This window comes from Nicotiana attenuata, chromosome 12 (genome assembly GCF_001879085.1).
Source record: "Nicotiana attenuata strain UT chromosome 12, NIATTr2, whole genome shotgun sequence".
In the NCBI taxonomy this organism is placed as follows: domain Eukaryota; kingdom Viridiplantae; phylum Streptophyta; class Magnoliopsida; order Solanales; family Solanaceae; genus Nicotiana; species Nicotiana attenuata.
In genome coordinates this window covers 23,378,763-23,400,497 of record NC_032000.1, presented here as the reverse complement: position 1 = coordinate 23,400,497, position 21,735 = coordinate 23,378,763, and the positions used below count along the sequence as shown (strand labels likewise).

General features: G+C 35.8%; 1 protein-coding gene across 2 annotated transcripts; it reads right to left on the bottom strand.

Moving 5' to 3' along the window:
• Positions 3,648 to 18,628, bottom strand: LOC109235434 (serine/threonine-protein phosphatase 6 regulatory subunit 3-like). Of its 2 annotated transcripts, none has more exons than XM_019401541.1 (19): positions 18,327 to 18,628; positions 16,344 to 16,447; positions 16,044 to 16,130; positions 15,835 to 15,910; positions 15,623 to 15,697; positions 15,473 to 15,526; positions 10,406 to 10,465; positions 10,170 to 10,286; positions 9,324 to 9,418; positions 9,007 to 9,212; positions 8,650 to 8,747; positions 8,148 to 8,251; positions 7,845 to 8,010; positions 7,540 to 7,662; positions 6,845 to 6,927; positions 5,743 to 5,884; positions 5,414 to 5,443; positions 5,222 to 5,292; positions 3,648 to 4,845 (listed from the first exon to the last, which is right to left on the bottom strand). In XM_019401541.1, exons 1-19 carry the CDS (start codon positions 18,363 to 18,365, stop codon positions 4,011 to 4,013), a joined length of 2,565 nt encoding a protein of 854 aa, XP_019257086.1. In that variant the 5' UTR covers positions 18,366 to 18,628; the 3' UTR covers positions 3,648 to 4,010. The 2 variants fall into 2 exon arrangements, with proteins under 2 accessions (XP_019257086.1, XP_019257085.1); XM_019401540.1 differs by having other exon boundaries at positions 3,648 to 4,848; positions 18,327 to 18,627.

The following is a 21,735-nucleotide window of genomic DNA, read 5'->3' as shown; positions in this document are numbered from 1 at the left end:
CCATCTCCTGGAAAATACTGTTTTAGCAACCTATTGACATCTGGTTTGTCATAGAAAGTGGCATCTTCTTCTACACACTTCAAACCAGCGATAACAGCTCCAATGCCAAAACGCAGCAAACAACCATTAATTTTAACCCACAACTCCTTTTCCCGCCCTGGGACGACTTCCCTCAATAGTATACAATGAATAAGTTGATTTTGAATTTTAAATTGAGGCAGATCCAAGAAGTACCCAAAACAACTAGCACGAAACATTTGAAGCTGCGTGTCAGTCAAACACTGCTTTAAAATGCTAACAATATCAATCTCGGTATGGGAACTAATCCTGTTGTGGAAATGATCAACTGATTGTATATAGAAGTCTCCAACCTTGCATATGGAAAAATAACAAGAAAGAAATCAGGAACAAAAACTATACTAAAATATTGTATAAACATGTATAAATCAGTGTAGCAGTACTTGTATAAAGATGTATAAACAGTTGTATAACTTTGTATGAAATTGTATAAGCATGTATAAAATTAATAGCAATACAGGGAATACCTTCAGCTTAGCTTTTCTCTCATTCAATTTGCGGCGAGTAGCAATCCTTTGTTCTTTGGATATGCAATCAAGACCACTCTCACCATTGTCCTTGATCTTGCTTTTTTTATGCTTAACGACCTTGATCTTTTTCTTTTTCGGTTTAACACTGGGGCCTACATCATCCATAACCAAACCAACTTTCAGCTTTTCTTTGAATTTTCATGTCTCCCACATTTCTTACTCCTTATTCTAACAATGTTAACCGGAGTAGGAGTATTACTCGTTTGCGGACGAGTCATTCGTCTGCTCTCTTGTTGCGACTTTTTTGGAGGAGCATGAGACTCAAAATCATCATCATCGGGGGCCTGGAGATGCACATTCGCTTCAGAATCAGGGCTTGAGGGCAAGTCCCTTAATGTTTTCGCAAAATCGAGCTTAACACCTTTTCCAGCAACCTTCATACGACTTTTAGAAGCAGGTATTTTTGAACGCATTTTCTACAATAAAACAAACAAAGCTTTAACAAAAGTGAAGTCAAGTGAAGGAAAATACAAAAATCAAACAAAAAACAAAGGCCATGAACACAAAGCAGAGGCCAATTTTCCCAAATTGTAACAAAACTCAAAAAATAAATTCTACCCTAAAACTCGGAATAACAAAGCATGCAAACTGAAACATCAAGTTTAGGCCCAGAACGAAGATAGAAGGAACACAAAATCGAACGGAAAGCACAACAACATTTTAAAAAAAAAAATCAAAATCAGAAAAGCAAAAAAATTAAAAATAAAACAAAGTTTAAAACCAAAATTGTAGTAAAAGCATAAAATGAAACGAAAATTACCTGAAAATAAGAGTGAAAGCTAGAAAAATTACTTGAGACCCAACAATGGAGGAAGGTTGCCTTCGTACTTCTCTGAGAAAAGCGTGAGAAGAAGAGAGAGAGAGAAAAAATTTAAAAGCGAAAACCGTTAATAATATTTGTGGGCTACTAAACCACGTTAGGGTTTCAAATGTGGGCTATTTTCGGATGGGTTGTATGGCCCAAGTGATATATGATGTAATTTTCTCGATATTTTTTACCCTTTTTCCGTAGCCACAATTAAAGCCTACAGGTTTTCATTTCCCTTACTGGTGCGTCTTGCAAAACATAATTAGCACTTTCTTCAAAGATTTACTCTGAATGTCAAGGTCTATATATTTTCTATCAATGTTTTAAAAGGCGGGGGCATGAGGCGAGGTGTTTTACCTCTGACGAGGCGAGGCGTAAGCCCTGAGACATGGGGCGTAAGTCCCACGAATCTTTAAATTTTACTAATTTCAAGAATTTTAAGATAGTATAAAATAAAAAATAGTTATAAAAATTACATCAAAATCACAAAATTATAACAACTAATCTAATTAAAATACTTATATATTATAATTCCACTATGAATAATACGAAAAGTATGACATATCATAATATGCAAATTAGCTGCAACATCGTACAACTTAAACAACAAAAGTAATGTATTCGATACGAAATCTTATATGTATCTCTTAATGAGTAATGCATCTTGAAAGAATTTCGATATTATAATTTGATTTTTTTTTAAAATATTCCTTTTATTTAATATGCTTTTAATTTGAAAGAGGGTTTATATAAAAACATAATTCACAATTTAAATATGATTCTCTAACATCATTTATTTTTAAGTTTCAACAAGTTAATAAAGTGATACATAATTCACCATACTATACCATGATAACTAATTATTTGTAAATAGTTGTGCTAGCTAATATTGAGCCATTAAATTAATAAATATTATATCTCGTAAACGTGAAAAAAATAATATTTAGGAAAATATATAAAAAAAATTATAGACTATTATACAATAAAGTAACAAAAGTTAATAAATAAATACTTTTTAAATGAAAGATTTTATTTAAAGTTTACTATGATAGCAGTCTTAATGGATAACGTGCAATAATTTTTATTTTAATTATGACATAAAATACTCTAAACTTAATGATTTATGATGAAGAAAAAAAAAGTAATTTTGAATAGTCAACGATTTATTAAGAAAATTTGAGGATTTACAAAGTTAGTTACAAACAATTACATAAAATACTATTAGGCGAGCCTAGTACGCTGGGCGTTGGACATGCCGGGACGTAAGTCCCGATGGCCGAGGCGTAAGTCTCATGGAATTAAGTCCCACATATAAGCTCAGGGGCATTTTACGAGTGCTCCGCCACGGGGCAAGTCCCAGGCGAGTCCCAATTCTGCCTTTTAAAACAGAGTTTTCAATTACTATTCCTTTGACGCAAATGGAAACTATACATTCACACTGCCATGAATAGTTTTTTTTTTAAAAAAAATCTCCGACTCATAATGCCATCATCTGAAGTAAATGCAACTGTAATATTAAGTCAGTAATTTGGGGGATTACCGTTTCACTACTTGCCCCACACTGAGTCTGTCAATAGGACCAAGTTCATCTGATGGACCCTTATCTCAAACAACGTAGGAATAAAGGATAACTGAATCTTCATCTTCATCTCTATCACTGTTACCGGGCGCATTATCCAGATATGACTCAAAAAAACGAACACTAGACTACACAGTATTTCCGCTAAAAGCTCAATGACCTGTGCTGAAAATCACATCAAGGCAGACCAACAAATTTGGCATACCCTCTTCATTTTCTATCATCAAGGCATTTGGTATGCCAATCACTCCAAACAAGAAAAGCATAAAAGCATTCATGTTTTCACCAAGCAGCCAAAGGACACTTCCTGCAGTAAAAGAAGTGTGCTTCAATCGCTGGCATGCAGGATGTGATACTCTGTAGAAGACTTGCAATAAAGCTGCAGACACTGAACCTCAAGAAACCCATAATCACTAATGGAAGTTTAGTTTGGTACTTACAGATTCTCAATCTCTGACAACTGGAACAGTCATTCGAATAAGAAGCAAGCAAGTAGCATCTCCAAATGGAATAAGTACTTCTTCTGATGAGCGGAACAGGCACTTTGGAAGACCAATTCGAGAAAAATGAAACAAACAACTTTTCGATCCTCAATATGGAATTCAGCAACTATTGGCTTTTGTTGGATATCAAATGCACTCAGAATAACATATAACAAAGCCAACTGTATCCATAATTTAACAAAACGAAGATATGAAGCCAGATTATTCCAACACTGCAGCCCTTAAGCCTGCCTTAAACTGGAACTACTTTATCCAGATTTTACACCAGATACAATATGAAGAGATCAAAATTTGATAACTTGGGAAAAAAAGAAGCTGAACAATAAACATCAAGAAGTGTAACAGTAAATAATAAGTTACAACCATTATATTAGCCTATTGTTTGATCCCAATCAGAGAACAAGTCCACTGTACACAACTGGCTGCATAACCTCACCAACTAAAAATTGGGATCCAAGCAATCAGCGCTGAATCCCGGGTTCAAATGAAGATCAACGAATTTCCGCATACAGTTACTCCAGTACTGCAACTTCTTGGTCAACTCTCCAGTAGTTTGCATCATTGTATTCCTTTATTCCTGCCCCACCATCATCTGTACTCTCCTTTTCAGGATTCTTAGGAACAGTGCTCCTTTTCAAAGGAGCAGCCTCCCCAACAATCCCCTCCTTAAGAGCATGTTCCATTGCCTTTTCAGTACCCTCTAATTCTACGCCAACAAATTCAACATCCTCTTCAAACAAAGAAGGAACAGCAGCTGCTTTCTGACTAGAATCAGATCCAGTTGAAGTGTTGCTAGAATCCGGAGATGTTGAGACACCATTTGGAAGAGATTCTCCACTACCACCAGAAGTGGAACTTACCAAGGGAGTTGTTGCCTCCCCTGAATTGGCCAGATGGCCACTAGAGTTACTAGGATCTTCAAATGGGTTCACAGAGGATCTACCAACTTGAAAATCTGACGCATCCCCCCACGCTGCCCATTCAGGCATAGGCCTGTCTCCAAAGGGGTCATCATTGTCTGACGTCTCAAAGCGGAAGAAACCCATGTCATCTGACACACCTGCTTTCTCGCTTTGTTGACTGAAGTTACCACCATTGACAGAATCCGATCCACCCAATCCACTAACAGCATTTGAAGTAGAAGTGGGTGTTGCATCTGTAGAATTTTTGCTCTCAGCCAATTCGTCCTCCTCTCCTACTACTACCTCATCATCACTATTGCTATTCCCATCATTTGATGTTCCATTAAGGTTGATCTCTTCCATTGCCTCTGTAGGTGAGGTGTTCATAGGTGCATCGCCAAGTCTATCATCTTGAAAAGCAAACCAGTTTGAGTTTGTGAATAAACTGCTGCACAAAGTGGAAGAAAAGATAAAGAAACTGTCACACAAACAATTATAAGTCCATATAGAAAGAACAGACGATATAATCTCGCCGCATCACTAACTTACCATTTTTTAACACACGCAAAGGAACCAACGGAACACAAGGGCATGCATTTTCTATGGTCAAATGAACAGAGGAATACAAAAAATTCTTCTTTCTCCTCATCCTCTTTTTTTTTCTTTTTCTTGCTTTTAACATTCTTTGGGTTTCTGTTTGGATGGCCATTTTATTTTTAGTTACCTACACCCAATTATAGTACAGACGCTGCAGAAAACACGTGTAATGTATTGACTCCTGCACAAAACTTTCCTTTAAAACTACAGAACTGTGAACTCACCTCCCCTGGTCATCTCCCAATCGGAGGGATGATATCACAACTTCAGCGGATTCATCGTCAAAGTAAACATCCTATATGGCATGACCATAGAACCGTGAGAATGCCAGAGGCTAATGATAACATCAATAAAAGAGTGATGACCTTTAAAACATTCAAAAGGAAGTAAAGTCAATCACGGAATAAAAGTATTACCTCATCATCTCGATCAAGAGCTGCATGACCCTGTAAAAAAGTGATGAAGACCATGAATGAATTGACAAATGTGTAACCATAACCCAATCGCATTCCAAATCCCCAAATTGGGGTTATGTGCACAGTTTCCAGAGTGGCATTCCTCTTTTCTTCTCTTCTGCTTGCAGAACACCCTCCCTCACCCAAACCCGCCCCCACCCCTCTAAACTTCCTTCCCCAAAAAGAAAGAATAGGCTGAGATAGCAACCCTCATTTTTTTGGGAAATAGAATTTTGAAAAAGCAGAAAAAGAGATAGCAACCCTGAATTTATAATGCATTAGACCCTTACCTCTTCAGCATCATCATTGTCATATATGGTGTATCGAAATGCTTGGCTAAGATTATTGGCTAAAGCTGCTACATCATAATCTCTATCATGCACATCTTCCTCATCACTGTCCCTCATCCGGTCTTGCAATGCAGTTGGCCGGCTGCTCATGTTTAAAAAATTCGTCATGACCTCTATTCCAGTAGTTAATGGAGGAATTGACAAGGGCACTAGAGCAGAAGAGGCAAGAAGGGAGTAAGCTGGAACACTCAGTTCTTTAACTCCCAAAAGAGAACTCAACCTAACCACCTCTCCTTCTCCACTCTCTTACGGATTGTGACATTTATGTTTCTATACTACTCAGATGAACTCTCCTTGACTATCTGATTGAATGATTTCACTAGAAGCTTTTCATCTAATAAATTGTGACACTTCTTGTCACTACTAGGTCACAGTAAAGGACATGACAGTGGTCCACCAAAAACGCATCAACAGTTAATTCCCTGCTTTCCCACCCACCCCTTATCTTTTCTACCCCATTTTCGACCTCTTTCTTCAGATACTAGAAAGTTCATACATCAAAGTAGGTCCAACAGACAGAGATTGGTGCTCACAAAGACAGACACCTCTCTCTCTGAAGTATCTTTATAATATAGTCCGCCTTTTATCGTTACAACTCCTCGCTGTTTACTACTCCAATCATTTTGAAAATCTGTTTACTTTTTCCATTTTATCATTCCACCAGATGAGGGCAGAGTTGAGGTACTTGAAAATAACATGGCACAACACCGATTGTTTTAGCAAAGACAACAAAGTACTAACACTATAAGTGGTTCAGTTGCTGTAGTTGTTATAGTTACGTCACATCTGGTGTTAGACAGGGGGTTAGAACTTGTATGTCCATATATGATAAGTATGAAATTAGAAAAGAACCTCTAAAGTTAGAGAATTCCTAATTGCCTTAAAAGACGCGTTACTAGAAGTGTATGAATGACAAAGGGAATCCATATAGCCAAGCCCTAACTAATTTTGGATGAGCACATATTTGATTGACAGAAAAACACTATAAATGACATAATATTGGCGATCAGTTAGACAATCAAAAAGAAGAGGCAAAACGTACCCACAAGCCCATCGGTAGACATTTTCGATCGTATTACGCTCCTGTAAGATGGTAATTTGCCAATCACTCCATTCCATATTTTTCTGGCATAAAGAATATCGATTAACATGTGAGGAGATGAAATGTTGCACGAAATCCAATGCCGTCAAAAGTTATTATATAGAACGCATGAGGCAGAACCTTTCACCAACTTCTGCTGCTCAATCAATATCATGAGCCAAAACCAATAAAAAGAAGTGACAGGAATCTAATGAGATACTGCAGTATATAGGACACCACAAACTAAATATTGACATCAAAGGCTACGAATGATTTTGTTTAACAAAGGAATTAATCACATTATTGTGAAGAGGAACATGGTGCTTAAAAATCAATCAAACAGTTTTTATAACAATGCACAGTAAAATCAGTGCCAAGCTCTCTTCCCTACTTCTAAAAACAAGCTAAGATCAATTTCATATCAAGACAATCCCTTTGAAGCACAGGAGGGTAGGTAACTGTATGTTGAAACTATTTGCCGACGTCCATCCTTAATTCCTTTTTAGTTGTGCGGAGAGCACTGCTTAGAGACATAAACAATTGACTCAGAGAGAACTTTCAGAATCTAACTGAACAATTTTGGTTGATGATGTGCTCATATGCAGTTCTTGTTGTTGAAAGCATATCAAGCAACAAAGTATAAAGCTTTCACACACCTCAAGATGTTCTTGGATGCGGTTGTCATTCTTTCCCAATTGAACAAGTTTGTTGGAAATCCGTGTTATATGTCCTATGTTACCCACTCGGGGTGCTTGTTTCGCAGTAGCAGGTAAAGTTGGCTGCATCAATTGAAAAACACCATTAAAGCATATCAAGCTATTAAATACAGTGAGGTTGCAGTGTTCCCATTTAACATGTTCTGGTCTTGGAGAGAATGGGGTGCGGTAACTCGAAAAGAACGAGGCAATTTCAAAACCTAATAATATAATAGAAAGTAAATCAGTTAATTAGAAATATCAACCTGTTTTTCATCACTAGAAATAGTGGCCTGCTTATCCGTTTGAAGTATCTTCCCAATCAAATTACACTCTTCAAAAAGATGGTCGACAATGATATTGTTTTTGCTGTCCAGGCATGAGTATATTATACTCTCCACGTGATGATGTAATGCATTGTTATAAGGGTACCTATACAGCAATCAAGCAATTTGTTCGGACCAAAGAAGAAATAGTAAGAAAGCCACCAACACAAAATCAATGGCTTTTGGTGAGTAAACCAGCCACTCAGAGTTCCAGAATTCATGAGCATAGGCATAAAATCTTACTCAAAAAAGAGATCCACGACTCTCTCAATCGTCCCAGAGCTAATCAACTCTTTCTCTGCAGCTTCATTGCCAGCTTTCAGTAGCACAGAAATGAATTCCACAATCTACAATAAAGAAGCAAACCACTAAATATAAAAAGAGAAAGAGACTCGGTTAAGATAAACAACTCAATGATTTAACAGTGGAAGTGAAAGGAAGCATGCAAATATTGAACATATGTTCATGCTAACACTCCTTTCTGAGCTTCTACTCCAGTCTAAATGCTGAATATGTTTCAACAAATCCACAAAATATAACAAGAAAGGTTATCAAGCTATTTACAATTCATCCAGAATACAAACATGAGCCAACTTGATCTCTAACAGATAATGAAAGTCCATACTATTGGAAATTCTAGCTATAAATATCCTTCTGAAACAACACCAATCAACCTAAATTCATCAAATTGTAGTATAAAAACAAGATCAGCTCACTCGATTCAAAGAATGTAAACAATACAAACCTTTAAGCGATGCTTCCCTAGAGGTGGTCTGAGTTCACCATATGTCGTAGGCAGAATCTTCTCATCAGAGGTCACATTCAACAGCTTGACCAAGTCACCTGTTCCAAATGAGCAACTGTTATGAAACATCTTAAAGATAAGGGTCAAGGGGCAGCAAACACATCAGCTATATTAGGAAGCAAAGGATTCCTCTTCTTTTTTTGGGTGGCCTGTTCTGCAACAGCTTTGCGTTTTCATGATTTCCTACCACCCACTCTCTTTCAGAAAACTTTGAATTGATCTAAAGGGTAGAAAAGTATCTGAACAAGTATTTAGCAATTCAAAATCATATGAAATTTTTTGCAAAAAGAAACTTACCAAGTTTAGGCAACATTGCATCGATAGTGTCAGGACTGACATGCATGGGTGACTCATAAACATGCTGGCTCCGGAAGGAATACATCATAAATGATGGGATTGATCTTTTTGAATCCAACAGAGATATGCAGACAGTCAAAGAATGGACAAGGGCAGACTTTGACTGTGAATCTTCAAGGGCATGACAAAATATCCTTGAAACAAAGCTGCATGTAAAGGAAGTTGAGCAACTTATTCAGTCAAAATTAACATCATCAGGAGAGAATCCCAAAGAAAAAAGTGCTTTCAAGAAAAGTATCAACTGGAGTCCTACAGACCTTGGGCTAGATAATTTAGTGGCCAGAGGTGATGGGGTGTTTCTGGTAATTGCACATAGGGTCTCTGCTGCATTAGCATGTACTTCAGGAGGACTCTGGACAATAAAACAGTACATCAGAAATGCTAGATCAATTCTTGTTAGGTCTTCTTAAATAATTCAAAAAAAAAAAGCATTGACACATGTCGGGTATCTGAATTCTACACTGCTTCACATTTCCCTTCCCCCCACCCCCAAGGAAAAACATAAAAAGAAGGAAGCTGCATCTGAGCTAAGCTTGGGAACAGAAGTTTTCTAAATGATAAAGTAAAACAAAAATTATTAATCGTAGGGCAGAACAAGTTGATAAGAGCCCCCTTTATCTCTGTCCCTATGTTCCCTGTCTGACATGAACATTAGGGAAAAAACAGATTTCTAGGTCAAAAATGAAACCTGCTGAAATCAACAAAGAGGAGTCAAAGAGACATGGATCCATCAATGGAAGGAATTTGGTCTTTCAGTTTACTGCTGCAGGAATACGTAATTCCTGTCAACTACACATTGCAGCTCCAGTTGCCCCGAAGCAGAATGTCATTAAACTGCCGTACCATTCAATAAGCAATACGCTGGCATTTAAAACATAAAAATACACAGTATCGCCAGCAAAATGCGCTGCCAATAAGCAAAGATAACTAGGCTTAATTGACAGAATCGATCGACGAAAGCACGAGTGCACAATCATTAACTGTTATTGTTAGTGCAAGATGAATACCTAGACAGCCTGTAAATGTCAACCAGAACATATATCAAAGGAATACTAAAGAAAAGTAGCAGATAATCAGGTAAACCACATATCTCTCTAACTTACAGAGGGGCTCAATTTATCCACGATCATTTCTAACAAATTGCTGTCAGTTAACCATTGCATCACATCCGATGTATTGGGGTAGATTTGATCATCGGCACCTACAAGTCGCACCAAAACCTATAAAGAAACAGCTCATCAGAGGGATGCCTTCATCAGACTAATTGTCATAGTTGACTATATATCACAATCATACACACATTGTGGCAGATAGAAGAATGGAAAACTACACCACTAACCTCCATTATGGATGTTATACCAATCAAATCGACCATCTGGCGGAAAACATCATGATGCGCCTGTAAGAAAATCAAAATGATCCGGAATATAACCAATACTTTAGGCGGGAGGAGGAAGAAAAGCAATAAAACATGTACACACTGCTACTATCCTCCCTAAGTTTGCCAAGTGAAAGGAAGGAGTTAGATATGGTCCCCTATGTATTAACCCACTCCCTGTAATAAAGATGCTTGGAGCAACACTTCTTCCCAAAAGTGACTCCATGCAATTATTTCATACACTACTTGAGCAAGTTTTGAGCTCTTGACCCTCCTTGTTCCACCACCCACTAACCACGTGTAAGTAGACATGCAATTATACAGTTAAACTACATCAGAAATTTACTTGTCCAACAGAATAAATATATAACTCCAAAAATTGTTATGCAGTTTACTAAACCCATAATTACTTTTTTCTTATCTATTCTTTCCTTGGATAAGTAAACATATACTCCAATTACTATTTCAGATCAGACTGCATCTTACTTGAACTTTTCAACAAGGGTGAAACCAAGCATGAGCTGTCCAACAGTAAAATCCAGACAGAGCTAGTTGAGTTCTGTTAAATTACTATACAAGGAAGCTATCTACCACCTACTTAGGATGATCTAGAAATACAAAAACATTTGAAGCTCACAGAAATATGTAGAAGCAACTTAGACTGTGCGAAGAAAACTAACAGAAGCACAAATGGGAAAATATTAGTTCTTTATCTTTCCTGCCTTCAGATAGTCTACAGGGTAGGGATGCAAACACAGAGGGTCAGGGATATATAGTAGGTCAAAGGAGAGAGGGTCTTCAATTGAGACAGGTCAGCAATAAAAGGCGCAAGAAGCATGAGAGGAAGCGAGGAAGAAATAAAAGAGCTAACTCGAATTTGCAGAAAGATGTAACCCTGCCCCCACTAACCCTTCTCAAAAAAGAGAACCCAAACCCTAGAGAGGACTCAAACTACAATGTTTACCGGGGAAAAGAAAGAAAGTAATTACAGTCAGACCTCTCTATAACAGCATCTCTATATAGCAGCCATTCACTATAAAAGCCTAGTTTTTCTCCGAACCGATTTTTTATGTTATATTTTACTTCTCTATAACAGCATTCTGCCTATAACAGCAACAACCATCTTTATGACAGTACGCTCTTTGTAAAATTACCCCTCTATAACAGACATGCAGATTTTCTAAGATTATTACTAATAACAACAACAACAACAACAACCACCCAGTAAAATCCCACAAGTGGGGTCTGGGGAGGGTAGTGTGTACGCAGACCTTACCCCTACCCCGAAGGGGTAGAGAGGCTGTTACCGAAAGACCCTCGGCTCAAGATAATAAAAAGACATAAGGAGAGAATATTAGATTCACCACGGAGATCATAGGAAAAATAGGAACATAAAATGCAAAAAAAAAAATGCAAAGCAAAAACGATGGCTGGCTAGTAAATGGATCCTGCGTCGAAAATAGAAAATAGTAAGACACGACATTGCCCCTAGCTATCTTAGACAAAACCCTACCGGACTAGGCTCACAAAGGTACAAAGTAACGCAAGACTCAACTACCTCCTAGCCTACAACCGTAATACTCGACCTCCACAGCTTCCTATCAAGTGTCATGTCCTCGGATAAGATTATTACTAATAATAATTCTAAATATTTAAGCAAATATTTTATATCTTTAATGTACAACTTATAATAGCTATATATATTATCTTAAGGATAGCACTATGTTCCATGAACATATGCACATCAAATATTTTTATAACTAAAGATCTACAAATGATATATCTTGCATTAGAAAAATGCCAAAAGATACTTAAAAGATCTATTTATACTTTTTGAAGATATGCATATCATTCTTTTTTTATTTGAAGATGTACGCATGATATATCTTATATTGGTCAATTACCAATAATATGTAAAAGTAATCTATTCGTATTTTTTAATTGTGTGCCTTAGAGTTTAAATATTTGTGCGTTTAGTTAAGAATTTTTTTAATAATGTATTAGATTTCTTTAGCATTTAATTAGTGAAATATTCATATCTTTTGAGATTTTGAATTTAAATATTTTATTAATCTTTTATAGATAATATTAAAAAAGAAAAACAATTAGTTTTTGGATTATTTTTGTCTATAACAGCTAAAATATATTTAAATGTCAAATGTTGTTATAGGTCTATAACAGTCATTCACTATAAAAGCCGAAAAATTTCGAAACAAACGATGTTGTTATAGAGAAGTTTGACCGTATTGGTAGTCTCGGAAAGGAACCTAAGATTATCCTGCAGCGGAATTGAGAGGTTTGCTAAAAATGCAAAATAGACATTTAAGGTAATGGGTAAAGCAGAGTGGTTGTCTCTAGAAACATAGAAATGAAATAGAAGGAACACAAAGAGGGGAAGGACTAACACATCATGAAATTAACAAGCGTAGGGGGCACATCAACAACAACTATCCCAGAATAATACCACAAGTGGGGCCTGGAGAGGGTAGTGTATACGCACACCTTACCCCTACCGTGAGGCTGTTTCCAAAAGACCATCGGCTCAAGAAAAGATGCAAGTAAAGCGGTATCAACAAGCAATAATGACAGCAAGAAAATAAGAAAACAAGGCAAAAGGAACAATATGAAGTGATAAAAATCTACCAATAGTAGAATACAAGACTGCCACTAATACCACTGGAATAGAAAAAAACACACTCGACTACCTACTAACCTTCTACCTTAATCTTCGACCTTCACGCCTTTCTATCAAGGGTCATGTCCTCCGACAACTGAAGCAACGCCATATTTTGCCTAATCACATCTTCCCAATACTTCTTTGGCCTATCTCTACCTCTTCTCAGACCCACTAAGGCCAACCTCTCGGACCTCCTTACCGGAGCATCTGTACTTCTCTTCACATGCCCAAACCATCTAGGTCTAGCTTCCCGCATCTTGTCCTCCATGGGAGCCACTCTTACCCTGGCCAAAATATCTTCATTTATAATCTTATCAATCCTGGTACGCCCACACATCCATCTCAACATCCTTATCTTCATTTATAATCTTATCAATCCGGGTATACCCGCACATCCTTTCTGAAGTTCAACATCTCTTCTACTTTCATCTTCTAGAGATGGGAGTTCTTGACAGCCCTAGCCGGTCTAACTAGCACTCTGTATAACTTACCTTTAAGTTTAGGCGGCACATTCTTATCACATAAACACCGGATGCGAGTCTCCACTTTACCCACCGCACTCCAATACGATGGGTAACATCCTCGGCAACCTCCCCCATCTCCCTTGGAGATGAGTTGTGTATCAAGCCTCACGTTCACTTCATTAGTCCCGTCACTGAACTTGCACTCCAAATGCTCTGTCTTGGTCCTACTCAACTTGAAACCCTTAGACTTCAGAGTCTGTCTCCAAACCTCCAATCTCGCATTAACACCGTCTCGCGGCTCGTTAATCAGTACAATATCATCCGCAAATAACATACACCATGACACCTCCCCTTGAATGTTACGCATCAGTGCATCCAGTGCCAAGGCAAATAAAAACGGGCTAAGAGTTTACCCCTAGTGCAACCCCATCACAACTGGAAAGTGGTTTGAGTCCCCTCCCATTGTCCTCACCCGAGTTTTAGCTCCATCGTACATGTCCTTAATTGCCCTAGTGTAAGCCATAAGAACACCTCTAACCTCCATTGCAACTTTGTCACAATGAACACCATATGCAAGTCCCTCTTCTTCTCCCTATACTACTCCACCAACCTCCTTACAAGATGAATAGTTGTCGTAATCGAACGATCCGACATGAATCCGAACTGGTTTTCGAAAAAGATAACTTTCCATAGCCCAAAAAAATTGCTGCCTAATCTTATATCGAAAAATAATATGACACTTGAAATGAATGATGCTAAAGATTATCAACTACTACATCGCTGGGAACAAATTAAAATGACATGACCACAAATAGATATACATACCTCGCTTTTTGATAAATAAATACTCATGCATGTTTATAAAGATAAAATGGGTAGCAAATAATAAATAGGTGTTGAAATGTAAATGCAACATGTAACAAACGAAGACATGTGGGTTTCTAAGGTTGAACTAGTGTTGGAGAGAGAGATTATAAATTTCAACTTCTGTTTCTTGCAAAAAAGAGACTTCTTTTCATAAAAATTTTGCCGATCCCCGAATATGGACCAAAATCTTGGCATTTAATCTACCAGCATCAGGGAAATGATGTTTTCTTTTTTTTCTACCAAAAAATTATAATATTATAATTTTCTAGACACTAACTTGAAAACTGGATGAAAATGAACACAAGATCACTTACTAGATGAGCAATTTATAACAACAAGGTGTCAATATAAGATACTATTTAGCCGGGGACTCATATGAGGATTGGACATTTTTCTGGTTAATAACCTTCATCATCGATCAATCAAAACTCTCGGGGTTAAGATAGGTTGAGTTTCACCATATGAATTGAGTTACTGGTGAAAGTAAACCAATACTCAAGCCAATCTTTGAGGTCTGCATATAAAATTGCTGCTTTATTAAAATCTTAGTTTCTTCAGCACTGCCATAATAATTAATATAGCATCATATCATACTAGACAAACAATATATCATCATATCAGACTACAAATTTTTCCAATTTGTTGATTTCCACTAACATAATCCTTTTCTTGATAAAGAATAACATCTTGTTATTTCTTTTTTTTTATTTGCACCGGGTGTCCGAATCTCTAAGAGCCCCGACTAATCCCAGGGGTGCACAGGCCCTCGGCAAGGAGTTTCCGCAAGTGCACCACGGTTAATTCAGGTTTTACCCAGTCCGATGGCCCTCAGAAATTGTTTGCACCCAGTGGGTTTCGAACTTGAGACCTTGAAAGGGAGCAAACCCCAAGGCTCAAGTCTACTGCCACCAGGCCAACCAAGAAATAACATCTTGTTATTTCTTCAAAATAGAAAGTCAAAATTTTAACTAAATAAAGCAAAGTATCCTGCAGAATGCATCTGCGCATAGAGTACACTACCTGGACATAATTCATGAGGGGAACAGTCTTCCGCAACATGAGGCATATCACAACCTGTAATGCAGTAAGAGTACATAAACCAACTTGCTTTTAACCAAATAACATTTCATTAATCTTGTATATATGAACCTTGGATGAATGAAACTATACCTTACTAAAATACCCAGCAAGCAATGCACTATGTGGACGACTTGGTTCCAAGAAGGAAAAGAGTAAATTCATGAGCTGCGCCAAGATGATAAAAAAAAAAGGATTGAACTCTCAAGCAAATAATTCTTCTGTGAATATATAATGTAATGACTTTTTTTACAGTTGCAATTTAAAATTAAAATGTAGTAACTGCATCCAGTGAATTACCATACCTCTTCTTCTTCCACTAGAGTCTTAAGGATGACATCAATTTCACAGGTGAATATCTCACTGGCAATGAAAGGAAATCTATGGTGCAAAACAATAATTAGAAACAAGAAACTGAAGTGGTACCTAATATCTAAAATTAAAAATAAACATATCGTCTTGCAATTAGATTATTCAAATGATTAAAGCTTATTCATGTTCCATGATAACTTACTTAAACTTCCGTTTGTTATCGGCATCCTCAGAAGGCTCTTCAACAATGTAGCGCAGCAACTGCTCAACCTGGGCTCGGTCTCTCAAACTGAAACCTCAAAATCATAAAACATTGTCAATAAACTTTGGGACTTTGAGTTGTATGAATACTGAAGTGTGTGATTATTAATTCTTTCACTAGAACTATATGCCAATTGATGGTTAAAATGAAACAATTAACAGAAGCATATGCATGATAAAAGAAAGGCATTTTTTAAGATAATGAGAGGCAATTATAAATGAAAACTGCAAGACTGTTTACAAATTTATGAGGCGGCTGTTTAATGCTTTGCATTCTTGAATTATCTCTTCCTCATCGAGGAGCTCTTCCAATGTGAAGTTTTCCTTGTCTAATACTGCTTCAACCTGCAAATCCAAGGGAAAAAATGTTTCAGGATCTGGACATATCTACAATTTAGAGGAAAACAAAAACAGAAGCCAAAGGATAAGTGTCGGATTATGGTAACAACATAAAGAACAGAAATCATCAGACATCTTTAAGTCAAAATAGAGAATAGCCAACTAACTATGAAATTCAAAAAAGAGGTTTAAAAGGGTCGAGCTAGAAAAATTCCATACTCAGAAGCACGTCAAAGTACTGGAAAATCACACTATGAATAACGGATGGGTCCAACAAGTAGGTGACGACTATGGTTGCAAGGAAGAATCAACAATCTGAAATACTCCAAATCAATCCATGAAAGAAAAGACTCTGGACTACTCTATACCAAAAACACTCACAGATTGTGCAGGTCTTATGTTCATTCTTTTAAGTTGATAAACAGAGAACTTAAACTTTCACTTAATCAACATGCACAAACAAGAAAACAGTTCCTACACATAAGTATTTTAAAGAGCGAAAAGCACATAAAAGCAACAAGGTCCCTTGGAGCTTGAAGCGAAAACAGGAAGTGAAGCACACGTGAAGCGCACAATTACAGAAAATTAAAACCAAACATATATGCATTAGTAATATAATAATCAAAATGCAATAAATAAATGAATTCAACACCCAATATACAATTACCGATTTTATTCCAACTCTTCAAAGTTGAGCTTTAAAGAACCGACAGTTTTTTGTTTAATTCACTTAAGTCATTACTTGAAGCCCACATTTAACTGAAGTGCATGGCTTGACCTATAAAGCAATAACCCCTTGCTTCGAATCGCTACATTGCTTTAAGCGACGAAGCGATGGCTTTTAATAACACTGCTACAGATAGATGAAATATTATCTCTTTTTTCAAAAGTAATGGGAGAGTAGTATTATATCAGAAAAAACGGCATAAAGAAAGTGTTGGTCGGTATGTATAACCCAATCAAACTGTGCAGATTATTAATTAGACACTATCTTATCCTAAGTCAATTATCCGTTTTCTCTTCTTTTTTCTTTTCATGATGAAACAGTAAAGATTGTGTTAACAAGTACCAAGAAGGTACTTATAAGAGAATATCAGAAGAGAGGTCTTCCCTATATATATCGAAGGAATTCAAAAGATCCAACAATGAGGCTATGCCAGATTTAAAGTTCTTCCTACACCACAAATAAAGACTCTTACTGTCTTACAGCATCTAGATTTCAGTCGTCTCATTAAAGCACATATTTGTTTCTCTCTAGCCAAGTATTCCAGAGAATGCAAGTAGGAACTGCATTCCAATAGTGTGCTTGCTAGCAAATGGTAATGCATACCATCTACATAGAGCAAGTTTTATTCTTCCTAGCATAACCCATTGGACTCCAAAAATTCTCAGGAACACTGAAAAGTACTTACAACTTGAGACTAATGATGCCCGTTATTAATATTTGAGACTAATGATCTCGAAATCGAATACTTCCAACACCAGCAATCCCCACACTGTCTTCTATGCAATTAATTTCAGCCATCACACACTGATTAAGGCAAATTAGCATAATATAGCATAAGCAAATTACACGATCCAATTAGGGCAATTATAGGCTAAACAAGCGCTCGAGATATAACAGCGCCACAGAACACGAAGTAATTTTGTTTTTACATAGTCTGTGTGCTCAGATATAGAACATTCGTAAACTACACACTATACAATTTTAACACATAATACACTGTCCGCGAGCTTAAGTCACGCATAATGCGGGGACAAAAGAATGAATCAAAAATTCAAAATTATTCAAAATTCAAATTCCACAAAATCACACTTGCTTATCCAAATCAAATTACAACTACAAGAGCATTTAGACATGTATAATTGGATCGAGTGACGTTACCGGTGAACAAGCGGAGAGAGATGTGAGCTTCCAAAACATATTTGAAAACAGATCTGTTAACCCTAGAACTGAATCGAGACAAAAAAAAAAGGAAGAGAAGATTCGAGAAGGTGATGCCGAGGGGCTTAGGCTTTTTGAAGTTTTTGGAGCGAAATAGAGGAAAAGGGAGAAAACCCTAACTTTTGAGATCAAAAAGAAAGCGATGCCGTAAAGATGGAGAAAGAGAGAGGGATGAGGTTCTTCTAAAGTAGAATTGTACTAATGTTTTTCGTTGCTGGAGAAATGAGGACGAAAAAGTACAAAATTGAGGTTTGCAGTGTACCAAAGTGGAAAATACAACAACAACATACCCAATTTTATCGTATACTATATGGTGCGAAGAAGATACTGTATACCCATATCTTACCCCGACCTTGTGAGTATATAGAGCCTGTTTACAATAAACCATGGCTTAGGAAAGTATAAGCAGTACTAAAATCGAAAATATAAAAAGATAAATTGAATTGAGATAATATTTAATTGAATAATTATGAAAAATGAGATAAAGAAAAAAAATGGTTAAAGGATAAATTTTTTAATCTATTGACAAGGTTTTTGGATTTGATTGAAATATAAAAAAAATATTTTTGAGTTAAAGATAATCAATTTTTTTTTAAACCATGAACAACAAAAGTGAAGGATATTATTTTAAACGAAAGTTTTCAATTAATAAACTTAATGTTGTTCGATAATCATCAAACATATTATTATTATTATAACTCATAAGTAAATCGATTCAAGAATATCTTATAAAGCAATCAACCAAAAAATTATTTGTTTTCTCCAACAATATCATGTTATTTGTTGTGCTAATAATGTAACTTTACATATTATTGTCGCAATTTAGTTGTTCTAACTCTATACCTATAGTAACTAATGAAAAGTTTTATAGTTTTTACCTACTAATAATAATGTATAAAATATAATATATATATATATATATATTGATATAATAATGTATAAAATTTAATATATAAAATTTAAATTTAGTTAAGTAATTATTAGTATAAATATTTATAACCAAGATCCAATTAAAAGCTACAACATTTCATCAAATAAGTAATACTTCTTTAATTAGTTTAAGAAAAATAACATATAAATCAAATCTATTTTTGTAAGGGAAAAAAAAGAGTAGTATATAGACGGATAAGTTTGATCTCTATTTTTAATTGATCCTTTTTTAAACTAATTTCTTTATATGATTATCTAGATAAATATACCTTTGTAGAATAAGGATAGATAGAATCCTATCTTTTATATAAAAAATCGCATGATAATGTAATAATATTAAGTAAAAAATAATGCATAATGATGAATAAGAAATAAAGAGATTGAAAATAATTAAAAGAATCAGCTTAAAAATTATTTAATTTTTTTTTTTTGAATTTGAGATGACGAAGTTTTTGTATATTGTTGAAAATAGTATAAATTAAGAAATTCCAAGCAACTCATTAAAACTTTAGAAATATAATAAATTATAATGTAGGTCATTTTAATAATAATTAAAAATTATTATTAAAATATTACGTTAAAAATAAATAGGGTGCAAGTTTACTCCCTAATCTTACGTGCTACTACAATAATATATAGTTATTAAAAAAATGGTAGAATAAATTCATGAAAGGCTTCACCCATAATTATTAGTATAATAAAATATAATATAAAATTGTTAAGCATAAGCTCTAGATCTTTGTATTTATAAAGGTTTCGGTTGTTATTATATTATTTAGAAAAAATAAAGTTAGTGAAGAGGAGAAAAGGATAAAGAAGAATATAAATAAAATTAAAAATAAAAAGTATAAGTCATTTCAATAGGTATGAACCTATAACAACTAAACTGCAGCAACAATCTGTAAAATTACAACATAACTATTGGTATAATAGAATATTAAGAAAATATTAAGTTTCAGTTCCAGATTTCTGTATTTATAAAGGTATATACTTGTATTTTATTCTCTAAAAAAAATAAAGAAGTGAAAGAAAGAAAAGAATAAATAAAATTTTAAAAAGGCTTTATTAGTATGGCTATACATTTTATAAGTTTGAACAAGTTGTATCAAGCCATAACTATAACCCAAGATGTAATCACATGACATACCACATAACTTATATACCTTTCGACCACAATAGCTGCTCAATAACAAATTCGGTACCGGTAATAAACCTCAAATCAAATAAAACCTTGTTCTAACCCTTTTGTACACTGCCAATGATAAAAGAAACACGTAGAAACTCATAACCACTCATCAGATCAACAAGTCATAGAGCTCTCTCATTTAGCAAGAACCATAGCCAAATTCTAAGCTCATTAATGACATTATTCTTCCAAATATACCGTAATCAAATCCGATGGCACCCATTCTAGGCCCAATGATCTCATCTCATCAAATACAAGCTTCTTTATTGACATACTACACCAATACAACATAAAGCCACAAACCGTGCAATCCGTGCACCAATAAGCAATAACTCTAATATACCCAAACATGAAAAATGACTCAAATGAGAAAATGGTCCCGCAAGCTCAACAGGTACCGCCATGAGCGCAATGCTATAAACCCATCACATAAAGGAGAACCAAGACACACGAAATCTACCCAAAGGATCATTTCCCAACATAACCCCGTCCAAACACCGGGCCACATGAAACACCTTAACCCATAATACTCAAAATCAACAACCATATGCAAATCAACAACAAACATACGAAGTGCATTACCATAACCATGGGGAAACGGATAGCACAATATACCACAAATAGGAAAAGGCTATATAGGCTACAAGTACTTTGGTTATAAGTACTTTACTTAGTGTTTTGATGCTCTAACAAACTTACCATCCAGAATCAGATAAGGAACCTGTTACACATTTACAAGACTTACAAGACCTCAAGTTCACAAGATTCCAGGTTGGGATTCAGTGTGGAATATGATTCAACTCCTCAGAGTGGAAGGAACAGCTGAGGACCAAGTCCCTACCAGTTCCCGAGGAGACTGTACGAAGTCAACTCTGCAGCTAGAAAGTTGTTGCGTGTACATGCTACTGTGCAGGAACAGTGCTGCAGTCAACTTTCCAGGGAAGACTTTTTACCTACATTGCTTGCATCATTACATATGATGTCACACATGTATATATGCATTCAAGAGAGGCAAAACAACGCACTTGAACACTTAGAGATCTTACACAAGTTCACTCACGTGACTATTCAGCTAGCAAGTTTCAAGTGCCTCAAGAACAAAGAACAAAGCAACTATGGACCAGTTCCACATCGAGTTATTGTGTGTCCTTAGTTGAGTTCCCACATCGAGTTATTGTGTGTCCTTAGTTGAGCTGTAACTTTGTTTATAGTTCTTCAACTTGTAATTTCTAT